Here is a 21,968-nt window from a genome sequence, read left to right on the forward strand (position 1 = left end):
GCCCCAACACGTCTGTTGGAGGGTTGGCAGAGGGGCTTTGCCCCACAGAACATTCAGGATCCATTCTGGCTGGAGCTCTACTGTGATATTGTAGCCACACGAAGCGGGACAAATGGCCGCCTCCCTCACTGCAGCCTGGAAAGGGAGACTCAAGAACTGTAAGAACTGTGTAAGGGCTCTCTACTACTTCAACCATCACTTCTGCTCATATTTGATTGACCAGAACTAACCCCATGGCCCAGTGCATTAGTCTCCTAAGGCCTCCATAACAAAGGACCACAAAACTAGGTGCCTGAAAACAACAGAAACTTCTTTCGTACAGTTCAGAAGGCCAGAAGTCGGACATCGACATGTTGGCAAGGCCAGGCTCCCTCCAGAACCCGTAGGGGAGGAGCCTTCCTGCCTCTCGTAGCTTCTGGTGTTTGCCAGCCAACCTTGGTGTTCCCTGGCTTGTAGATGCTTGACTCTTATCACTGCCTCCGTCTTCAACCACCTTCATGCCTGTGTTTCTCTGTCTGTGCCACTTGTCCTCTTCTTATAAAGGTACCAGTTACAATGGATTAGGGTTCACCCTCCTCATCTTAATTTACTCTGTCTGCAAAGACTCTATTTCCAAATACGGTCACTTCTGCAGGTACTCGGGGTTAGGTTTCAGCAAATCTTTTTGGGGAAAACAATTCAACTCATAACACCCACCTAACTTCAAAGGGGTAAGGATGTGTAATCCTCTCTAAGTCCTAAAGGAGGGGACCAGGCTGGCTGCACTAAATGTTTCAAAACTCATACCATCCAGCCAAGAAGTCAAGAACCAAAGTGGAGAAGTCATAAATATTAAATGACTGGCTCCCAGAAAGGAAACTAAACTACTTAACTATAGCATTAAGTAAGTCACTTCATATATGTGTTTAGAGCCTGTATTAGTCAGAGTTCTCCAGAGAAACAGAACCAACAGAATATATATATATGTAGATACTGAGAAATTTATTATACAAATTAGCTCATATGATTCTGGGGATGGACAAGTCCAAATTCTGGAGGTTCGACCACAAGTTGGGAGTGCTGATGAGGCGTTCATTGAATTGCCACCAGAGAAGCTGGCTGGCTGAAGTAGAGATGAAAATTCTCTCTTCTCATTGCTGAAATCATCACTTCTCCTTTTAAGACCTTTAGCTGATTGGATGAGACATCCCTCATTGTTGAAGGCAGGCTCCTTGATTGCTGGTAGATGTAATCAGCCTTAAATCAACTGACTGATGATGTAAATCCACAAAATACCCTCACAGTAACATCAGTCCACTGCTTGCTATTCCAAACAACTGGGCAACATCACTAGCCAAGTTGACACAGAGCTTAACCAGCAGAGAGCCTAATGAGTATGTCACAAGTAATATTTGAAAGAGTGTCTCTCATGTAAAATATAATTTTAACAATCAAATCTAATCCCCGGTGGATTTTCTGAGCTCAGATAAGAGGGTGCCAAGTGCGGAGGCAAGACTGGAGAGGGGTGGACTGGAAGAGCCTTAGACCACACGGAGACATTATACACATGAGCATCTAGACAGGAATCACCAAAAGAACCCAGCCACAAGAAATGTGTGGGCTCCACATAAAGCAAACTTCTAAGAGCATCAAACCTGTAAGAGATGAAAAAGATGGAAGAAATATCTACCAAAAGAATATTTGAACTTGGAATAAAGAGGAATTTCTAAACATAAAACAGCAAAGGAAAAATAAAGCACATTTGAAATGACCAATTGTTCTAGTTTGCTAGCTGCTGGAATGCAACACACCAGAGATGGATTGGCTTTCAATAAAAGGGGATTTATTTATTTAACGTATAGCTCCTCAGAGGAAAGGCGGCTAACTTTCAACTGAGGTTCTTTCTTACATGGGAAGGCACAGGACAATCTCTGCTGGCCTTCTCTCCAGGCCTCTGGGTTCCAACAGCTTTCCCCAGGGTGATTCCTTTCTGTATCTCCAAAGGCCTGGGTTGAGCTGCAAGTGCTGACACGAGGTATGCTGAGCTGCTTGGGCTGTGCTACATTGTGCTCTCTCATTTAAGCACCAGCCAATTAAATCAAACATCATTTATTGCAGCAGGCACGCCTCCTAGCGGACTGCAGATGAAATCAGCAACAGATGAGGTTCACGTGCCATTGGCTCACATCCACAGCAATACAACTAGGCACCTTCAGCTAGCCAAGTTGACAGCTGAATCTAACTATCCACCAATATATTTGACTATTTCAGAAGGATCATAACAAAACTAAAAGACAAATGTCAAACAAAAACATTCCTGAAGCAAAAAAAAATCCAGAAAAAAGTCAACTATGCCTATTAAATGATTCATGTTTATAAATCAATAATAAAAAGGATAAAACAAAAATGTGCAAAATACATGACTAATTTATAAAGAAGTAAAACATTGCCAATAAACATCACAAAGACATTTAATTCTGCTAATTCTCAAAGTGCAAGAAATCATGGTTTGACTGTCAAATAAGAAAAGATTTTTTTGAAGCATTAGTGTTAATTCTTGCAGAGACACACAAAGACAAACTGTCTCTTACATCAAGGTTGAAAGTATAAATTGATACAGTGTTTTAGAAATCAATATAACACACAATTTAAACATATTTCTTCTAGTAAGCTAGCATTTAAAATTTTTCCAAAATAGAGGAAAAAATTCACAAACAGATATTCCACTCTAACATTTCTACAAGGTCTAAAACTGGATGTCTAAACCATAAATGACTATTTTAATTATGGGATATTAATTCCATGGCTTATCACACAGTCACTAAAAGCAAGGTTCATGAGGAATTTTCAGTAGTGTGGAAAAGTGCTCACCATATTGAAAAATAAAATTGAAAAGGAAGGAATATTATATAAATTGTATCAGTCCAAGTTTGTAAACCATATGCACATATATGTAGAAAATGGTCAAGTGGGGCCAAACCAAAATGTTATAAGTAGTCATCTCTGGGCAAAAAAGACTGAGTATTTTTCAACTGGGAAAAAATGTTATTTAAATAAAAGTATGTCCTAAAAACTGTGCTGTCGTAATTCTTCACTTTCACACCTGCCTTTACAATTAACTAAAGATTTTTAAATGTAACACTGACAACTGTGTACTGTGCATTTCTAATGAGCGCATTTTACCATCTCCATCTTCTACATAAACAAATGTTAAAAGTTTTACGGCTTCTAGGAAGATGGTGGAGTGGGGTGGATTGAATTCACCCCTGCTCATGGGACAACATAGGGGATGGGGAGAGAATGACGAGGACTGTGGTCCTGGAAGATGAGTGATCTAAGAGGGTCTCCAGATTTCTTGGGGAGGAGAGAGGCAGGGGGATCAGGATGGGGAGAGCAAGGGGAGTTTGACTGGCTGTGATACCCACCAGCGGTGCCGCAGGGGAAAGCCTAGATCTGAGGGAGCTGACCATTCCTCCGCTACCGCCTGCCCCAGCTGGTGGCTGGATAAACTCCCCAAGCAGCCGCACAGCTGGGACCCCATGGGGATTTCGGAGGTGTGCCTGGCCGTCTGCCACGAAAAGCCCACGCCTCTGGGCACTGGGAGCAGTCCCCCGACTGGGCACTGCAAATAGCCATCCCGTCGGGCGCGGTGTGCGGGGCATCCACCAGGCACTGGGTGCTGCAGATCAGCTGCTCCCCCGGCTTCCCTGGGCACTGCTGTTGATGACCCTGTCCCGTGTGCTGGGACCAGCCCTCCCGCTGACCCCTGCTGTGCGTGCCATCTGAGGGGAGGAGGTGCCTCAGGAGCGCCACCTGCTGGGAACAAGCAGTAAGTGCGATTTGGCAAAATCCCTATCTGCCAAGGTTTTTTTTTTCTTTAATATATTTTCTATATATTTTTATTAATATTATTATTAGTTTTTTATTTATATATATTTTATACATTTATGTATTTATTGATTTTTTATTTCTTTTCTTTTCTTATTCTTTTATTTTTTTAATTTTCTCTCCTTTCTGTGGGTACCAGTCCAAGTTCATCCCCAATATATCTTGGGGTGTCTCCTTCTTACTTTGGGGCCTACTACTACTGAGATGTGTTTATTTTTTATTTTTTTATTTTTCATATGTATATTATTGATTTTTTTTCCTTCTTTCTTTCTTTTTTTTTAATTTTCTCTCCCTTCTGTAGGGGTGGGCGTTGGAGTGCAGGGCCAGGTATTGAGTCCGGGTCTCCCACGTGGCAGGCAGGCCTTCTGCCACTGAACTATCCATGTAACCCAGCCTAGATTTTAAAAGACCCTCAAGCAGAATTGTACTTCCTACATGAGGGCCAAACCTTGACTTGACAAGGAATTGCTGAAAAACCAAGGGCAAAAGGGAAGCTTCAAGGCAAAACCAAATAAATACAAAACTTTAGATGAGTGAAGGAAACCAACTTGCAAAATAACCTTATTAAGATAATCAAATGCCCTGAACACCATAGAAAATCACAACGCATTTGAAGATCCAAGGAAAAATGCCCCAGCCAAACCATAAAATCAAAACAATGGCGGGGACACAGAATACAGGAAAAACTACTTCAAGCATATTTATAAAGAAATAAAGAATATCAAGAAGACACTAGAAGAGCATAAAGGAGAATTCAAAGATTAAATTAAAAAATGGAAGATCTCACTGAGATGAAAGACACAGTATAGCAGATTAGAAATCCACTAGAGACACGATAGCATATTTGAAGAAGCAGAAGAAAGAAAATGTGAGCTAGAAGACAGAACAATTCAATTAAAATGCACAAAAGAACAAATAGTAAGAAAGATGGGAAAAATGGAACTAGATCTTAGGGAAATGATCGACAATAAAAGGTGCACAAAAATAAGAACCATTGGTGTCCAAGAAAGAGAGGAATAAAGGGCTGAGAAGGTTACTTGAAAATATGATCAGGGAGAACTTCCCAATCCTTATAAAAGACATAAATATGCAAGTCAAACATACCCAATGAACCCCAAATAGTGGGATTACAAGTAACATTACCATATTGGGGTGAATATGATTGAAAGGGGATGTATAGTGCTATGTGTCCCACTGATAAAATCTACAATCATGAATCAGTTCTTACATGAACTATTTTAAAGGTTTTATATCGGACAATAATTGCCATGGTTTGCTAAACCCCAGTCAACATCACCCCTGTTGAATCTTAAGAACACTTAAGGCTCAAACTGAGACTCTATAAAAGTTTCATACACTGTTTGCTTTCTTCGAGCTTATAATTTCCAGAGCCCTCCTAGGCCAGATAAATCCTGAAACCCAGAGGGATCAGCCTCTCCAAGATTATCAACTAATTACATCCCCTTATTCTTCCATATGAAAAAGTCAAAATGGGCATTGCCTAAAGATCCCTATAAATTGGGAGAAGGATCAAAGGAGGAGGAGGTTTAACATAGAAAATAGAATTTAAGAAATGAGTATGACTGCTGAATCACTACATTGGTATTTCTTCTTGCCTCCAGTGTTTTGGGGTGAAATAGTGGGATGGTAAGCCATAACAAACTCTGAAATCTGTTCTGTAACTATTTGCTGAACTGTATTTTGAAAATCATTGCTTTTTCTTCCTCTTCTTTATATATGTTATATTTCACAATTTAAAAAACATTTTAAAAAATTAAGTAGATACCATTGTTGGAGGGCTTGCTATGTACGCTGCATCGTTCTAAGTGATCTAGAAGCATTATCTCGTTAATGTTATGTCAGCACAGTGAGGCTGTTATCTGTTATCTTGACTGTTACCAGTCGAGAACACTGAGGCTTGGAGAGCTTGAGTGACTTTCCCAAGGTCACTCAGCCAATCAGCTGCAAGGGCTGGGACCAGATCCCAAGTCCGTGTGTCTCCAAAGTCAATGTTCTACCCCTCACCTGGGGAGGAGAAGCCCATTTTGCCAATTTCTCAATTTTGTTTGGTTAGTCACCCTTCATCACTGAAATCTATACATGTTTCTTTCTATTAAACTGTGAACTTTACAGGGAAGAAATAAAAAATTTGTCCTTGTTATTGAGAACTGCCCTTATTCTTGTAAAGTATAACTATATGTGCTGCAAAATTAATTTTTAAGAATTTGAGTCTTCACTGTTCTATCTCTTCCCATTATTACAGTACAAAGAGACCAACTCTCTAATCAACACCATACTTGACGTCCAGCCAAGGTCGTCTTCTGGTGGAGAAGGAAAAAGCAATGATGAAATTGTCCAAGAACTTGTTGCTTCTGTCCAGTCAAGAGTTCCGGGTAATAAATAATTCCTGACATCAGTATATAATGGTATTTTATATAGTACCGAGTCAGCTAAGTGATAAGCTGATGTCCACACCTGCTTATTTCATCGAGACTTTTCTTTACACTTTTGTCTTAGTTTGTCAGAACCACTATGATAAATACCACACAAAGAGTAGGCTTAAACAACAAAAATTTATTGGACTGCAGTTTCTGAGGCCGAAAGTCCCCAATCCAGGCATCAGCAAATCCAAACTTTCTCTCTGAGGCCTGTAGCATTCTGGTTAGGGCAGTCCTCCATCACACAGCTCTCTTTCTTTCTCTTCTCTGGCTTCCACTTCTGGTTGCTACATCTTCTGACTCTTCCTGTGGCTTTCTCTGGTTGTGTCCAAACTTCCTCTCTTAATAAGGCCTCCTGTCCTACGGATTAAGACCCGCCACCATTTGGTTTGGCCATACCTAGTTAGAATCTCGAAAGATTCTATTCACAAATGAGTCCACACCCTGACTTACCTCAGCATGTTTAAAGATACCATTCGCAACATGTTCCACACTCACAGAAATGCTCATTAGGATTTGAACATGTCTTTTGTGGGATTCATAATTCAACCCCCAACACCACTGGTTTTTGATGTGGAACTCTCTATTTGTAAGCTGGAACCTGCAGCATCTCAGCACCTCAATGGCAAGAAGCAATAGGAGCAAGTGGATTTCTAGCCCAATGTAACATTAACCAGACTTTTTTTTTTCAAACTTCCCTTGGCTTCATTATTCTCCTGTCTCTAGACTTGCGCTGTCTAAGGCAAGAGCCACTAGCCACATGTGCCCATTTAAATTTGAATTTAAGTTTAATTAAGTTAAAAATTCAATTTCTCAGTCATGTAAGCCACATTTCAACTGCTACCATATTGGACAGTGCAGATACAAAATGTTTTCATTATCATAAAAAATTCTGCTTGGCAGCCCTGTTCTAAAATCCATTTCATTTTTTTTGTTCTCCATTCAGGAGAAATAGCTAAATTAATTTCATCTTATTTTCTGATTAGTAAGGAATCTTCTTGAAGAATCGTAAAAGATCCACTTTCACCCTTGTGCTTAGATTGGCTGTAGAGTTAGATGTCTTAGTCTGTTGTTTATGGTTGGAAGAGATGTCATGACAAGAAAAAAAAACCGAGGCCAGAGGGACCAGTGGCTGAGTCTTCCATCACTCTTCAAGCCGCAGAGAAAGGGGGCAACGTGACCTCAGAACCCAGTTATCTGCCTTCAAGAAGCAGATCCTCTGATGACGGGCTACTTGAGTAGAGGGTTCTGTTGATGTTCAGGTGAACTTGAGTCAGCGCTGTCAGAAAGCAATTTTCAGTCCATAGCCATGAGATGGAGGCTGGGAGGAGGAAGGATGGACAGGCAGATAGATAGCTAGAGAGAGAATGTACTTGTTTCATAGATCCCGTTGATGTTGCTCTCTCCAAACATCACAAAGCTTGTATTTTCACTGTGAAATGTAAGTGATGCCATCACTGAGAGTGAGGGGCAAGGAAGCAACTGCCCCTGAGGGGAGTGGCAGAAGAAGAAAACCAGGGACAGATAGCCACAGCACTGTGGGCCCTGCAGAGATTGGACTAACCCATTCTGCTGTGTAATGTTTCTTCGGCAGCCCAAATGTATGTGGCTAGGAAGATATTCAGTGTGCATATTTCAGAGCCACTCGTTTATTCTCACTTGACCTGGAAGGAAGGAAATGCAGTTCCTCCATTTTTCATAGCTCACATTGGTTGTTCATCTGAGCCCCTGCTTGTTGGATGGCAAGGAGAAAGAAGAGTTGGTACCTTTGAGGAATGCTCAGAACTTTGGGATAAACACCAAATCTCTCTCATCTCATTCTTCTGCGCCCACCCTCTCTGCTCATAGGTGCAATGCAGTGAGTCGGGGAAGAGCCTGGCCTATGACATACCCACCTGGTAAATGGGACGACTAAGGTGGCCCTCTGACTAAGAAAAGTCCCCTCTTTTGTCCTGCTATCATTTGCCACTACGTCTACAAGGCTGTGCCTCCACTCAGCCCAGGCCTGGTGCGTCCTTCTGTGCTGTCTCCATAACCTCCCCCACTCAACCTCACTGAAACTGCGGGGTCACAGTGGCCTCCAACTTCACCCTCTTCCCTCTCACCCCATTCCTCATCCTCTGCCCAGCCACCCAGGGTGGAAAGGGGATGCCTTCTCTTTTCTTTGGGTAGTTCACATCCTCCTTCTAAGTTAGCAGTCAAGAACCTGCCCTCCCTGTCCCAGGGTCATAGACCACAAAGCTCAGATCGGCAGAGATCATGAAAACACACGTGGGTAACATGCTTTAAAGTGAGAATTAAAATGCACTGGTATAATGTTTACAAATAAATATATATATATATATCCCTGATAAAGGAATTCAAGCCTGCGTCTGAGATTACACAAGTAAATCACCAAAGAGTTCTAAATTTAAGCCCTGTATATATGGCTTCAGTAATGGAGAAGTGGCTAGTGAAAATATTAAGATGACCATGTTATGAGGATAGAAGTCAATGGTGACGAAACTAAGAAATCAGCTATGTGTGTTTCAGAAACGTTAGGAATGGAAGGTGCTTCTGAGAGCCTTTTCATCAAGGATCATCAAGGTCGCCTTAACTCCTTGACCACCGTTCTTGGGCAGGAAGTAGACCGGTTTAACAATCTGCTGAAGTTAATACATGTAAGAGAACACGTGTCTATCATTAATATTGGGTAACAAAGCTTTTTAGAATATGGTATAAGAATATGATGGGCTTAGAATTTTCCATTCCTATCACTTCAGTATTTCCATTTGAATATGCTAACATCTCTTCAGACTTAACTTGTCTAAAATTGAATGTATCCTCCTTGGACGAATCTGTGCTCACTATTTTTAATAACGACTGACTGAATGTGTAGCATTACAAATCCTTAGTCCCCTCATCACCCCAACTTATACCCTTAGAATTATCATTAACTCACTGGGAATTTGAATCAGGACTTGATTAGGAGAGAGTTGGTGCTAGCTCCTGGCATCTGCTTTGCATTTAGTAACAAAGTCCTTAGGAAAACACAAAACTGGAGTTTCTCAAACTGGGAGCTACAAAACCCATCTGTGAGAGTCCCCTATAGTGCTTGCTCAGAATGTGGGTTTCCTGATCACACTCCAGATCTGCTCAATCAGAATCCTGTGAGGTGGGGCCTGGAAATGTGAATTTTTAAATAAACGCCCCAGATGATGTCATTGCAACGAAAATTTCAGAACAAATGTTTGATCCTTTGCCTTAAGCTCAGGGATACTTTCTCTCTAGACTCCTCACATTTAGAATGATGGTTAAAGGGCTTCCTAGTTTCTCTGTGCATAATTTCAGTAAGGAAGAAAATAAAAACTATTCAAAACCAAATATTGAGCATTAACTGGAAAAGTTTTACTGCCAAGCAGAAAACCAAAGGGAGTCAAGACTCAGAAAGGAGTCTAGGGGGAGGAGAACTAGAGTAGATCTTTAAGAGTCAAGGACCATCTCTGTGCCCTATTACGAAAACAAAGTCCCTGAATGTTGCTGCTTGAGTGGCAATACCTAGGCATATCGATTAGGTGAGCGCTTGGTCAGCCAAGTATGTGAAGTCCCCACCTTGGGACTGTGACATCTAGTCAGGTATGTGCCAGTGTCAGCAGCTAGGTAGCCAAGTCAGGACTACCACATTCTATATGGAATGCATCAGAGTACAGTTTAAGCTGCTGTAAATAAAGACTCCCAAATACAGTGATCAAAACAAAATATTAACCTCTATCTCAGCTAACAGCCCAGAGGAAGCCCTGTCTTGGGCAGGTAGTTAGTTCTGCTTTGCGAGCTCATCCAGGTTGGCTCCTGCAGCCTCAACAGGTAGCTTCCATCTCTGGATCTAAAGTGACTACTCCAGCTGGTGTCTTTGTCAGCTAGCTCAGGTTAGGAAAGAAAGGGCCAAGGACAGTTTCCTTATAAAAATGTAATCCAGAATTGCATACGTCATTTCTTCTTTTATCACATTAGCTGAAGCTTGGTCACATGACCACACCCCAGTAGCGTGGTGGAAATGTAGCTTCTGGATGGATTGCTGTGTGCCCTGCTTGTACTCAGAGGGCACTATTATTCAGAGGAAAGGGAGGTGGATGGTGGGAGACAATGAGCTGTGCTTGCCACAATTAATGAGTGATACAGTTTTATAGCCTTCATATTCTACACCATATAATCCCACAATTGAGAATTATTTTGCCCCCAGTTGATAACTAGTACTGATTACTTAACTTACTCTTTCTTTTTAATACATTTAGTATCCCTGACTGGAAACTGGAAAGATGTAGCAATCTTTGCCCTTTTGGGCCATGTGACAACTAGCCTCTTAACCATCCCTGCTTAAGTATTTTGGAGGATGGATACAGCATGGGTGGGTCTCCAGCCCTCAGTCCCAGACGTACAATAGCTCACCAGTCAGAGTTCTCCCCTCCAGAAGCAACCAATCACCAAGCATTACCCCCTCTTTTTTTATTGTCCTTTCTATTAGCCCTAATCACCCTCCATTCCAGGCCTCATATTTGAATAACCAAAGCCATCCTATGATTAATCTTTGCCCCCAAGTGTGCTCTCTTTCAGTCATCCTCATTATATTGATTTAAAAAAAAAAACTTTGAATACCCAATCCCAATTATATTAGGCCGCCCCATTTATCCAGCCACTGTCACTGTTTCATTATCCCTGTGCCCCAACATCTAACTCAATGACATAGAGAAACTCGATAAATATTTGTTAAATGAATGCTTGCCAGCACCTGCTCCACACCCATCACTGGGAAAAGAAGAGAGGCAGGATCCCCCTCATGGAGCTGGCAGACTTGTGAGGAGAAGTAAGAAACAAGTGTGTTCACGAACACTAAACAAGAAAATTTTATCTCATTAAAAATGCTGCAGAAAAAAATAAAATAAGATGATATAAAGAGGAGTTTGAAGGGACACATTAAAAGAAGTAGACATTGTAATCAAGCGGGATTTATTCCAGGCATGCAAAGGTGAGTTAACCTAAGAAAATCAACATAGTACACCACATTACATGATGGAGGAAAACAACCACAGGATCATCTCAATTGACACAGAAAAGGCATTTGACAAAATCCAGCACCCTTTCTTGATGAAAATACTTAAACCGGGAATAGAAGGAAACTTCCTCAAATGATGTATTAGTCAGGGCTCTCCAGGGAAGCAGAACTGACAGGAATTATCTTTAAATATTAGGAAATTTTATAAAAATTATCTCCCACAACTGTGGGTATGCACAAGTCCAAATTCTGTAGGGGAGGGGCGCTGCAAGCTGGGAACATCAATGAAGATTTTTGATGAATTCCCCAGGAAAAGTTGGCTGGATGAAATAAGAGATGGAAATCCTCTCTTCTGACTGCTAAAATAACCACTTTTCCTTTTAAAACCTTCAACTAATTGGATGAGACTTCTCTCATAGCTGAAGGGAGTCTCCTCAGTTGACTGTAGATATAATCAGTCATAGATTCAATCAATTTACTGATTATTTAAGTTCACAAAATGTCCTCACAGTAACCATCAGGCCAGTGCTTGCTTGGCCTAACAATGGTGCACCTTAATAATCTGGCCAAGTTGACTCATGAACCCAACCATTGCATATGGAAAAGACCATTTATCATATTCAATGGTGGAAGATTAAAGCTTTTCCCCTAAGATCAAGACATGAGAAGATGCCCACTGTTACCACTAATGTTCAGTATTGTACTGAAGCTCTTGCCAGAAAAATTCAGCAAGAAAAAGAAAGAAATAAAATGCATCTAAATTGGAAAGTGTGCTGGTTTGAAATGATGTATGTACCCTAGAAAAGTCATGTTTAATCCTAATCCCTCCCTGGAGGTTATTCTTACGCATTATGTAGATATCCCTTTTTAGTTTATGGTATATTGGAGTGGCTGGAAGGAGGTACCTGAAACTGTTGAGCTGTGTTCCAGTAGTCTTGATTCTTGACGATAGTGATATATACTTTTACAATGTGACCGTATGATTGTGAAAACCTTATGTCCGATCTTCCTTTTCTCCAGGGTGTAGACAGATGAGTAAAAAAACATATGCATAAAAATAAATAAATAATAGGGAAGACAAAGGGTAAAATGAATTAGGTAGATGGAAATACTAGTGATCAATTAGAAGGCGGGGTAAGGGGTATGGTATGTATGAGTTTTTGTTTATTCTTTTTATTTCTTTTTCTGGAGTGATGCAAATGTTCTAAAAATGATCATGGTAATGAATACACAACTATTGTGATAAAAAAAAAAAAAAGACAGTCCATGTTCAAGGATTGGAAGACCAAATATTGCTCAACTATCAATCTACTCAAAGCAATTTACAGATTCAACACGGTTCCAATCAAAATTCCAACTGCTTTCTTTGCAGAAATGGAAAAGTCAATCATCAAATTTATATGGAATGGTAAAGGGCTCTGAATAGCCAAAACCATCTTGAAAAAGAAGAACAAAGATGGAGGACTCACACTTCCCAATTTTTAAATTTATTATAAAGCCACAATAATCAAAACAGCATAGTACTGGCACAAAGACGGACATATAGACCAAATCAAATTGAGAATTCACAAATAAACTCTCATATCTATGACCAACTGATTTTTGACAAGGGTTTCAAATCCACTCAAAGGGTAAAGAATAGTCTTTCCAACAAATGGTACTAGAAAAACTGGAAACCATATGCAAAAGAATGAAGCCAGACCTCTACCTCACAACATATACAAAAATTAACTGAAAGTTGACCAAAGACCTAAATATAAGAACCAAAACTATAAAACTTCTAGAGGAAAATATAGGGAAGCAGCTTCAGGACTTAGTGTCAGGCAATGTTTTTTTAGGGTTTTCACAAAAAGCATGAGCAACAAAAGAAAAAATAGAAAAACGGAGCTTTGTCAAAATTTAAAACATTTGAGCAATAAAAGACTTCATGAAAATAAAAAGACAACCTACAGAATGGGAGACTATTGTAACCACATATCTGATAAAAGTTAAATATTCAGGATATATAAACAAATCCTACAATCCGACAATAAGAAGACAACCCAATTTAAAATTGGGAAAAAATACTTGAATAGACATTTCTCCAAAGAAGATGTATAGATGAAAAGATGTTCAACATCATTGGCCATCAGGGAAATGCATGAAACCACGATGAGATACCATTTCACTAGAATGGTTACTATTTTTAAAAAAAACAGAAAATTACAAGTGTTGGCGAGGATGTGGAGAAATGGGAATACTCATTCGTTATTGGCAGGAATGTAAAATAGTGCCACCACTGTGAAAGACAGTTTGGCGGTTCCTCAGAAAGTTAAGTATAGAATTACCATATGACCTGACAATTCCAGTTCTGGATATATACCCAAAAGATTGAAAGCAGGCAATCAAACACATCACAATTGATGTTCATAGTGGCATTATTTACAAGAGAAAAAGGTGGAAGCAACCCAGGTGTCTATCAAGAGATGAATGGATAGACAAATTGTGGTATGCACATAAAATGGAATATTATTTAGCCATAAAAAATGAAGTTCTGATACACAGAACAAGTGGAAGAACCTTGAAGAAATCATGTTGCGTGAAATAAGCCAAACACAAATTGGCAAATTTTGTATGACCTGACTGATATGAAATAATTAGAGTAAGCAAATTCCCAGAGTGAGAAACTAGAATAGAGGTTACTAGGGACCAGGGTGGAGGTAGAGAATGGGGAGTTAATGCTAAATTGGTACAGAGTTTCTGTTTGGGGTGATGGGGAAGTTTTGGTAATGAACATAGTAATAGTAGCATGATATTGTGAATATAATTAACACCGCTGAATTTTATATTTATGTGGTAGTTAGATTCAGGTGTCAGCTTGGCCAGGTGAAGGTGCCTAAGTTCTGTTGCTGTGGACATGGGTCAATGGCATGTGAACCTCATCTGTTGCTGATTACATCTGCAGCTAGGAGGCATGCCTGCTGCAATGAATGATGTTTGATTTAACTGGCTGGTGCTTAAATGAGAGAGCCCAACATAGCACAGCTTAGCAGCTCAGCATACCTCATCTCAGCACTCACAGCTCAGCCCAGGCCTTTGGAGATGCAGAAAGAAATCACTCCAGGGAAAGTTGTTGGAACCCAGAGGCCTGGAGAGAAGGCCTGCAGAGATTGCCCTGTGCCTTCCTGCATAAGAAAGAACCTCAGTTGACAGTTAGCTGCCTTTCCTCTGAAGAACTATACTTTAACTAAATAAATCCCCTTTTACTGAAAGCCAATCCATCTCTGGTGTGTTGTATTCCAGCAGCTAGCAAACCAGAACAATTTGAATGTGATTAAAAGGGGAAACTTTAGATTGTCTAGATGTTTTTAGAATAAAATTTTTTTTAAACCTTAAGCAGGTACAACACAGAATGAACCTTATGTAAACTATAAATTATAGTTAACAGTATAACTATAATAATATTGTTTCATCAATTGTACCAAAAATACTATACTAATGCAAAATGTTCATATCAAGGAAAACTGGGAATATGGAAACTGTATTTTCTGCCTGATTTTTCTATAAACCTACAACTTGCCTAATAAAGATATTTGATTTTTGACAAAAAAAAAAGAAGGCCTTTCTGAGAAGGTATCATTAGGGCTCAGCCATCCTCTCGGAGAAGAGCATCCCAGGAAGAGATAGTGGCCCGTGCAAAGCCCTGAAGCAGGAGCCAACTTGGAGTATTCGAGGAGAGGTGGACCAAGTCAGAGGCATGGGGAGGAGCTGGAGCCAGCGCCTGCACTTCACCTGGGGATAGGAGCACGCACTGTGCCGCAGAGAGAGCGGGGAGGGCGGCAGCACGTAGGAGCCTTGGAGGCGCCATCTTTGCAAGCTCATTCTCCTCAGGGCAGGTCCTGGAGTGTGAGGCCTCCTGTTTTCTAGGATTCTAGCCCTACTTGGGGAGAACTGAGTCCACTGCGTGTGAGCCAGCTCCTCTGGCAGACCAGAGCAGTGGAGACCTGAGGAGTCACCCGAGGAGTCTCCCGGCAATCTGATGCCTCGATGTCTCTTGTTTATAGGTCCCCCATGCATTTTAAATGAGTCTTTCCATTTCCTTTTTCCATTTTCAGTGGTTACCGTGAAGTACTGTTTTGGCTCTGGCTAAAAAAACCCTTCCTGCTGGGTGCTGCAAGTGGTTCCTCAGATCCTAAGGACACATCTAACTAAAACCTTCCTTTTATCACTACCACCTCTTATGAAAAGTGATGCAGAGAGTGGGCGTGGTGGATGCGGGGCCTCAGGGACCAACGAAAAAACTATGAAGGAAGGAATTAGAAGGGTGATAGCCTTATTTCATCTGCACATTGGCTGTCTGGGCTACGTGCATGCAGGCCTAGACCTCGTTTTGGTTCTAATCAACGTAAATTTGGCCTCCATCAACTTCCTGTTATATCGTCCCGATGTACAGCAGTAGTTCTCACAAAACTGGAACCCATGAGGGCCATGACCAATCCACATGCCCTTCCTTTGTCCTTGTCCAAGTGGCAAATCTCACCTGAACTTCTCATGGCTGCTCCCAACCCAGCTATGTCCCAGTGCTAGCGCCTGCTTCTCTATTTTGATGGGGAGAGGAGGATCTGAAAGAAATATTTCCAGTACAAGGAGCTCCTCTGGAACCGGCTGGAAGATTGGTGTCCTCTAGAATCTCCCCTTTCTGATGTTACCCCTCGGGCAGGGTGACCGTTGGCAGGAGGTCGTCTCTTCTCTCCCACATACACACACACACACCACCGCCACCACCCATGATTCCCAAGTCACCAACCACCAGGCCCATTTTCCCTCTGGCCTGGAGGAGAACTGGACAGAGGCAAGGAGACCTGAGGTCACTTCTCTAGGCTTCAGGAACGTTCTCCCCGCTTTCCTTCTGAGCACCCCTACCCAAGTCTTCCACTTCTCTGGTCACATGTGGTAAAAATGCATGAAAGTTTGGAAGGTATGACCCAAGAAAGGGTGTGAGAGGATAGCACCCAACAAGCTGCCCTTCCGCCTGGGGCAGCCCCACCCACCCTGTGTGCCTCCTTCACCCTCGACCTTGACAGCTATGAAGGGTGCCCACATTTTGTTGTTCTTTCAGACTTCCCTACAGATGCTCAACAAAGCTATTGCTGGATTTGTGGTGATGTCTGAAGAAATGGAAAAGGTGTATCAGAGCTTCCTCAACAACCAGGTGCCTTCCCTGTGGTCCAGCACAGCCTATCCTTCCCTGAAGCCACTGGGATCGTGGGTGAAAGACCTCATGCTCAGGACTGCCTTCGTGGATGTAAGACAATTCTCTTTTCTGGGGTCCCATGAATCTGGTGGCACAGGAAATATCAGTAACCATCAAGGGATCCTCTGTTCCCAGAGGAACAGAAATTTCTAGACCATCATCACTTTGAGGATCTTCTGCCCATTTTAACTCACTTTGGCCTCAGCCTTTACCTTCATATTCCATTTAGTTTCAGGCCATCCCTGGGGTTCAGATCTAGTCTGTGGGGCACAAAAACAAGCAGAGAGAGCCCAGACTTGCAGATATGAACTTGCTGCCACCTCCCTCTTACACACTGCCTGTCATAACCACATTGGGTGGGTGGGGTCAGGGGATGGGGCAGCCAGTACGAATGGGGGTGCCTCCCTAGATCCTGCCTCCCGAGGGGCCTCCAGAATAGGACTTTAACTTAGGTGATGAATCATTAATCCCCCTCAGAAATGAAGTGCCTTATGGTGTAATGTTTCTTCTTCAGCTGTGGCTTAAAAGAGGACAGCCCAAGTCCTACTGGATCTCCGGTTTCTTCTTTCCTCAAGGATTTCTAACAGGTACCAGTGCTTTCCTAGAAAAGTCCCACAAGGAAAATCACAGTGTCCTATAAGAGGGGTTTCGAGGCGCTGGGAACATGGCTGGCTGCTGATTTCGGGGCAGGCCAACAAGGAAGGCCCTGCTCTTCTCACTTACCAGGGAAAAGGAAGGCGTGAACAGCAGGCATCCCCCAGCCACCTAATCCCTGCCCCTCTCAGGTTACAAAGCAGGGGCACTGCTGCCTCTGAGCACACCCTGTCTCCGGTGTAACCAGCTGCTCTCTGCATACTCTGGCCCCAGCTCTGAGCGTCTTCCCCAGGAAATCCAGCGGGGATCTCATTCTGATCCCTAATAACCATCCCATCCATGACAAGCCGAACGTGATTCTAAAGTTGGGGAGACTGAGGTCTGAAATGCCCTCCTCTCACTCCCTCTGTGCCCGGGGTCCAGGCTCCCCCATGCCTCTGGTGCCCCCAACTCCCCCACATTGGCTTTGTCTCCTTGGCAGACATAATTGACCTTCTTCCCTCTCTCTCTACCCCAACCGGTACCTGTGCCTACCATGGCTCCCTCACTTCCTGCCTGCACTGACCTAACTCGGAATAAAGTGAGGAGTCTCTGTGGAGAAGAGGCTCTGATGCTAGGGGTGAAGGGGACACATGTTCGGGCAGGGGTCACCTGCCCTTTAAATCAACCCACACCACTCTCGCTCGGGCCTAGCAGTGGTGTTTAGAGGACTCAGCTGTCTGGTCTTTACATTTACAGGAACACTTCAAAACCACGCTCGGAAATACAATCTGCCAATAGACGAGCTGGGTTTCAAGTACATCGTGCTTCCTACTTACCGGGATCAAGCTGCAGTCATAGAATCTGCCAAAACAGTACAATTTGGGCAAGAACTGCCCATGGACTTGGAGGTACCATCCAACACAGCTAAGCAGCTTCTATCCCACTGCCCTTCAGTATTTCGGTCAATCTCCCTTGGTCCCCCACCACCCATCTGTGTCCCGGGGGTGGGGAGGGGAAGGATGTGCATCACACCCCCAACACAAGCTCCCCAATTAGCAACGGGCAGACGGGACTACCTGAGTTTCATTTGTAGAAATATCTTTGAAAGTTTTGGTTTGGTTTCCTAGATACGTACAGTAACTTTCCCCCTCTTTGGGACACAATAAGCATTTCAAAATCAGGCAGGCCTGAGTTTGAATCCTGACTCTCCCCCTCACCACCTATGTGTGCTAAGAAATTAGTACCACATCTGCACCTCAGTGGTCTCATCTGTAAATGAGGATGGTGCCCCCACCTCAGAGCCTCAGCGCAGGTTCATGAAACGGCAGATGGAAACAACCCAGCAGAGTTCACCAGGACACATGACTGTTAGAGGCGGAAGTTAGCCAGGTCATTCATTCTCCTGGTTCCCAGCAGAACTGATGTGCTACCTATACACATCACATAATTATTCCTGCATGACCCAACTAATAGGAATGTGCTAAGCAAGCAGTTCAAACTGTTTACTTAGTTTTAACCATTCCTTCTAGAGCAGGAGTTCTCAAAGTGCAGCCCCTGGACCAGCAGTATCAGCCTCACCTAGGAACTTATAAGAAATGCAGATTCCTAGGTCCCACCCCAGACCTATTGGAATCAGAAACTCAGGGCTGGGGGCCAGGAACCTGTGCTTTAAGAAATCCAACAGGTGGTTCTTAGCCCACTGACGTTATAGAATCACTGTTCGGGAAGTTCAGCAACGCTTACCCTTGCCTGCAGATTAGAATCACCTGGACAGCTTTTAAAACTCCTAGCACTCAAGCCACACCCCATTCACATCAGATTCTCTGGGTGTGGGTTCATTGTTTTTTAAAGTTCCCCGGTGACTCTGATATGCAGACAGGAACGAGAGCCACTGTTGTAGCGGTGTGCCAAGGCACGCATGGGGCGGAGAACCTCTGGTCCCAGAGCACCTGCCCTCTCCAGTGTGCCTTCTATATATAATGTCCATGTGCCGTGAAATCAAAGACCTGATCCAGATTGCTTTAGGCGAGAAAGTGTTTGCTTATGAGTTGTTGTAGTTGGGGTGAGCGGTTTTGACTGTTTTCCTTATATCTTGGTATTAATCAGCTGGGTAATTCTATTACATCCACCCTGCTGACATCCGATTGATGCTGTGCCCTGATTAGCAAAAGTGAAAGTAGGACGGACCCTATATCCATGGCTTAACCTACAAAATACTATAAGACCCTTTGCCTCTTCATTGTCTGCTTCTTCAAATGACAGCAAAAAGGCTTACATTTTTAAGGAAATTTATTTTAGCGTCAAAATATTCTTTAAAGTAAGGGGAAATTTTATTTAGAGGTGCACTCCTCGTTATTTCTGAGACCCTTCTGAGCCAGGAGGGTGCCTGTCCCTGGCCCACCCGCGGAATAACTGAGGGTGGAGGGTGGGGAAGCTACACCCACATAAAAGCCCCGGCTGCAGTCCTCCAGGAGTCTACCCCTGCTCTGTGCTTCTGATGACGGAGGTTCATAGTGACCGCCTGGGCCACAGCCACATGCCCTCTCCACCCCAACCCACACCACATGTGCAGCTGGGTCATGTGCAATGAACTAGAAGGACTTAGAATCTCTGAGCCTTGCGGGGACCTCAGAGGTTGTCTCACTGGAACATCCTAGGACAAGTCTACTTCTATTTAAACACAGACTCCCCTCCTCCCAGCATACATCTGCAAGAGGCAGCAAGGGCATGAATTTCAACAGCTTTATTTCTGGTAGGCAGGACCACCATTAGCCCATTTGCTGCCTTTGCATGGTTTATTAGGCAGATGGTACCCGCCCGTGGCTGAGCAGGTGGACAGCAGGGTGGTTTTCAGCCCCTACCCAGCCCAAGTCTGCACAAGCAGAAGGGGAAGGCCCACCGCACCCCACCACACCCAGGAGACTACATTCAGAAAGCAGAGACAAAAGAGAGTTTACCATCCATTTATTCACTATAAAATTCACTACCTGTTGTCCACACTGCTTGGTCACCTGCCTGCAAGGGTGGGACTCCAATTACTCAAATGCTTGGGGCCCCAGAACTGGCCAGATTCACTCAGTATGTGGGAAAAGTTGCCATGGGAGCTCACAATTTGCAGCTGAGCCTCTGAAAGCCAAGCGCAGTGCCTGCTCCAAAAAGGATTCTTACTATTTTTCTCGGGGCAGGAAGTGTACATAGTTGACATCACATCACAGGACAACAAAGGACAGAGTGTTCTCCCCTCCCCCTCCCTATTAAAAGCACTGGAAAGCAAGCATAGGTTCTAAAAAATAAATCAAGAAGAGGAACTTTCCATAGATAGTCTGCAAATATTATTGCAGATGTGTGTCTACTTGTAGGAAGACCCCCAGATCCTTGCAAGATCTGGCCAAGAATAACAAATGGTAACCACAGCCTTCTTATCCCATCTACTTCCCATGAGAAAGGGAAAAGTCACTACATCCTGACATCATAGGGACTGAAGCCCACAAATGGGTTTCCCACATGTGTTTCCATTAGACATCCTTGTGGGGTGTGAAAAGTATGAGATTTGAGCAGCAAGTTTTTTAGCCTATCAGAGCCTCGGTATTCTCTCTAAAACGTGCGTACTCATAGTAATCCACAGGGGTGTTTTACAACCAGCTGACCAGAGTGAGGGCCTCGATGTGGCCATCACTGCCGATGCCCTTCTCCTCTCACCTCCAAACCTCTGGGTATCTTTCAGTTGCCGTCTCCTGAGGATGGTGTTCTAGTCCATGGGATGTTCATGGATGCTTCTCGATGGGACGATAAGGAGATGGTGATAGAAGATGCATTGCCTGGACAGATGAATCCAATGCTGCCTGTGGTGCATTTTGAGCCTCAACAAAATTATGAGCCAAGCCCCACACTTTACCACTCCCCACTTTATAAAACAGGGGCCCGGGCAGGGACACTCTCAACCACAGGTGAGGACGGTCTCAGTGAGTACAAATATGACCAGGCACAAATGACAAAGTCCAAATGCTTATGGTGTCTGAGCAAAAGGAAGATCTTGGGCCAATTAAGGGCTTACAATGAGGTCACAGTACAATATGGGCCTTCTCAGCTGTGGAAGGAACAGACCTCGACTGAGCCATCACCATGCATCCTGGCTGGGACCTCAGGGAGGCCCTGGGAAGCAGTGTGGTGTGGAAGGGTCATCTCCTCTTACAGGAAAGGTGGGCAACGATCTGTTCCCACCAGCCCACATCCCACCAAGACAACCATGGTATTGATACAATATTAAAATGCAGCCAGTAACATATGTGCTATTGAAATTTATAAGCCTAGATTATTGTCAAAATCAAGATATGGGCACTTGTTCTAACCCCTACATTCCACACTATACAGAAAGCCTTAGATAAGTAAGTAAGATGAGAAAGTAAAGTAAGGTATATGAATTTTTAAAGAAGGGTCAAAATTGTTATTGCTGACAAACTGATTATGTGGAAAACTCAAGACAAATCTATTGAAAATTTGCTAGAAATAATAAAACTTTGGCAGGACTAATTGATATATGAAAGTTAACAGAATTCCTGTGTTCTGTTAACTTTCCAAAAGCAAACAGAAAATGAAGCTGATATAAAAGATCCCATTCCAATAATACAAAATCAATAAGGAGGCTAGGAATAAGTCTGACAAAGAAGGCCAAGATCCTTTGGGAAGACTTTATAAAGCATTACAGAAGGCAATAAAGTAACGCTTGCATAAATGGAGGCGCTATATATCCTGTGCATAATAGGAAGATCAATTTGGTAAAGATGTTGGTTCTCTGCAAATTAATCTATGAGCTTAAAGTGTTCTC

General features: G+C 42.9%; 1 protein-coding gene and 1 long non-coding RNA gene across 8 annotated transcripts in view; one reads left to right on the forward strand and one right to left on the reverse strand.

The window, feature by feature from the left end:
• Window positions 1–21,968, forward strand: part of DNAH6 (dynein axonemal heavy chain 6) — a 295,021-nt gene that overhangs the window by 268,933 nt on the left and 4,120 nt on the right. Inside the window, exons 71-76 of the mRNA XM_077134752.1 lie at window positions 6,131–6,260; window positions 8,838–8,965; window positions 16,433–16,618; window positions 17,082–17,154; window positions 17,900–18,051; window positions 20,868–21,090. Of these exons, the coding sequence (XP_076990867.1) occupies window positions 6,131–6,260; window positions 8,838–8,965; window positions 16,433–16,618; window positions 17,082–17,154; window positions 17,900–18,051; window positions 20,868–21,090 (892 nt within the window). The remainder of the gene's footprint in view (window positions 1–6,130; window positions 6,261–8,837; window positions 8,966–16,432; window positions 16,619–17,081; window positions 17,155–17,899; window positions 18,052–20,867; window positions 21,091–21,968) is intronic.
• The window catches only part of LOC143661261 (uncharacterized), a 201,515-nt gene that overhangs the window by 166,788 nt on the left and 12,759 nt on the right, over window positions 1–21,968 (reverse strand). The window lies entirely within an intron of this gene.

The sequence above is a fragment of the Tamandua tetradactyla genome, chromosome 17, assembly GCF_023851605.1.
Source record: "Tamandua tetradactyla isolate mTamTet1 chromosome 17, mTamTet1.pri, whole genome shotgun sequence".
NCBI lineage: Eukaryota > Metazoa > Chordata > Mammalia > Pilosa > Myrmecophagidae > Tamandua > Tamandua tetradactyla.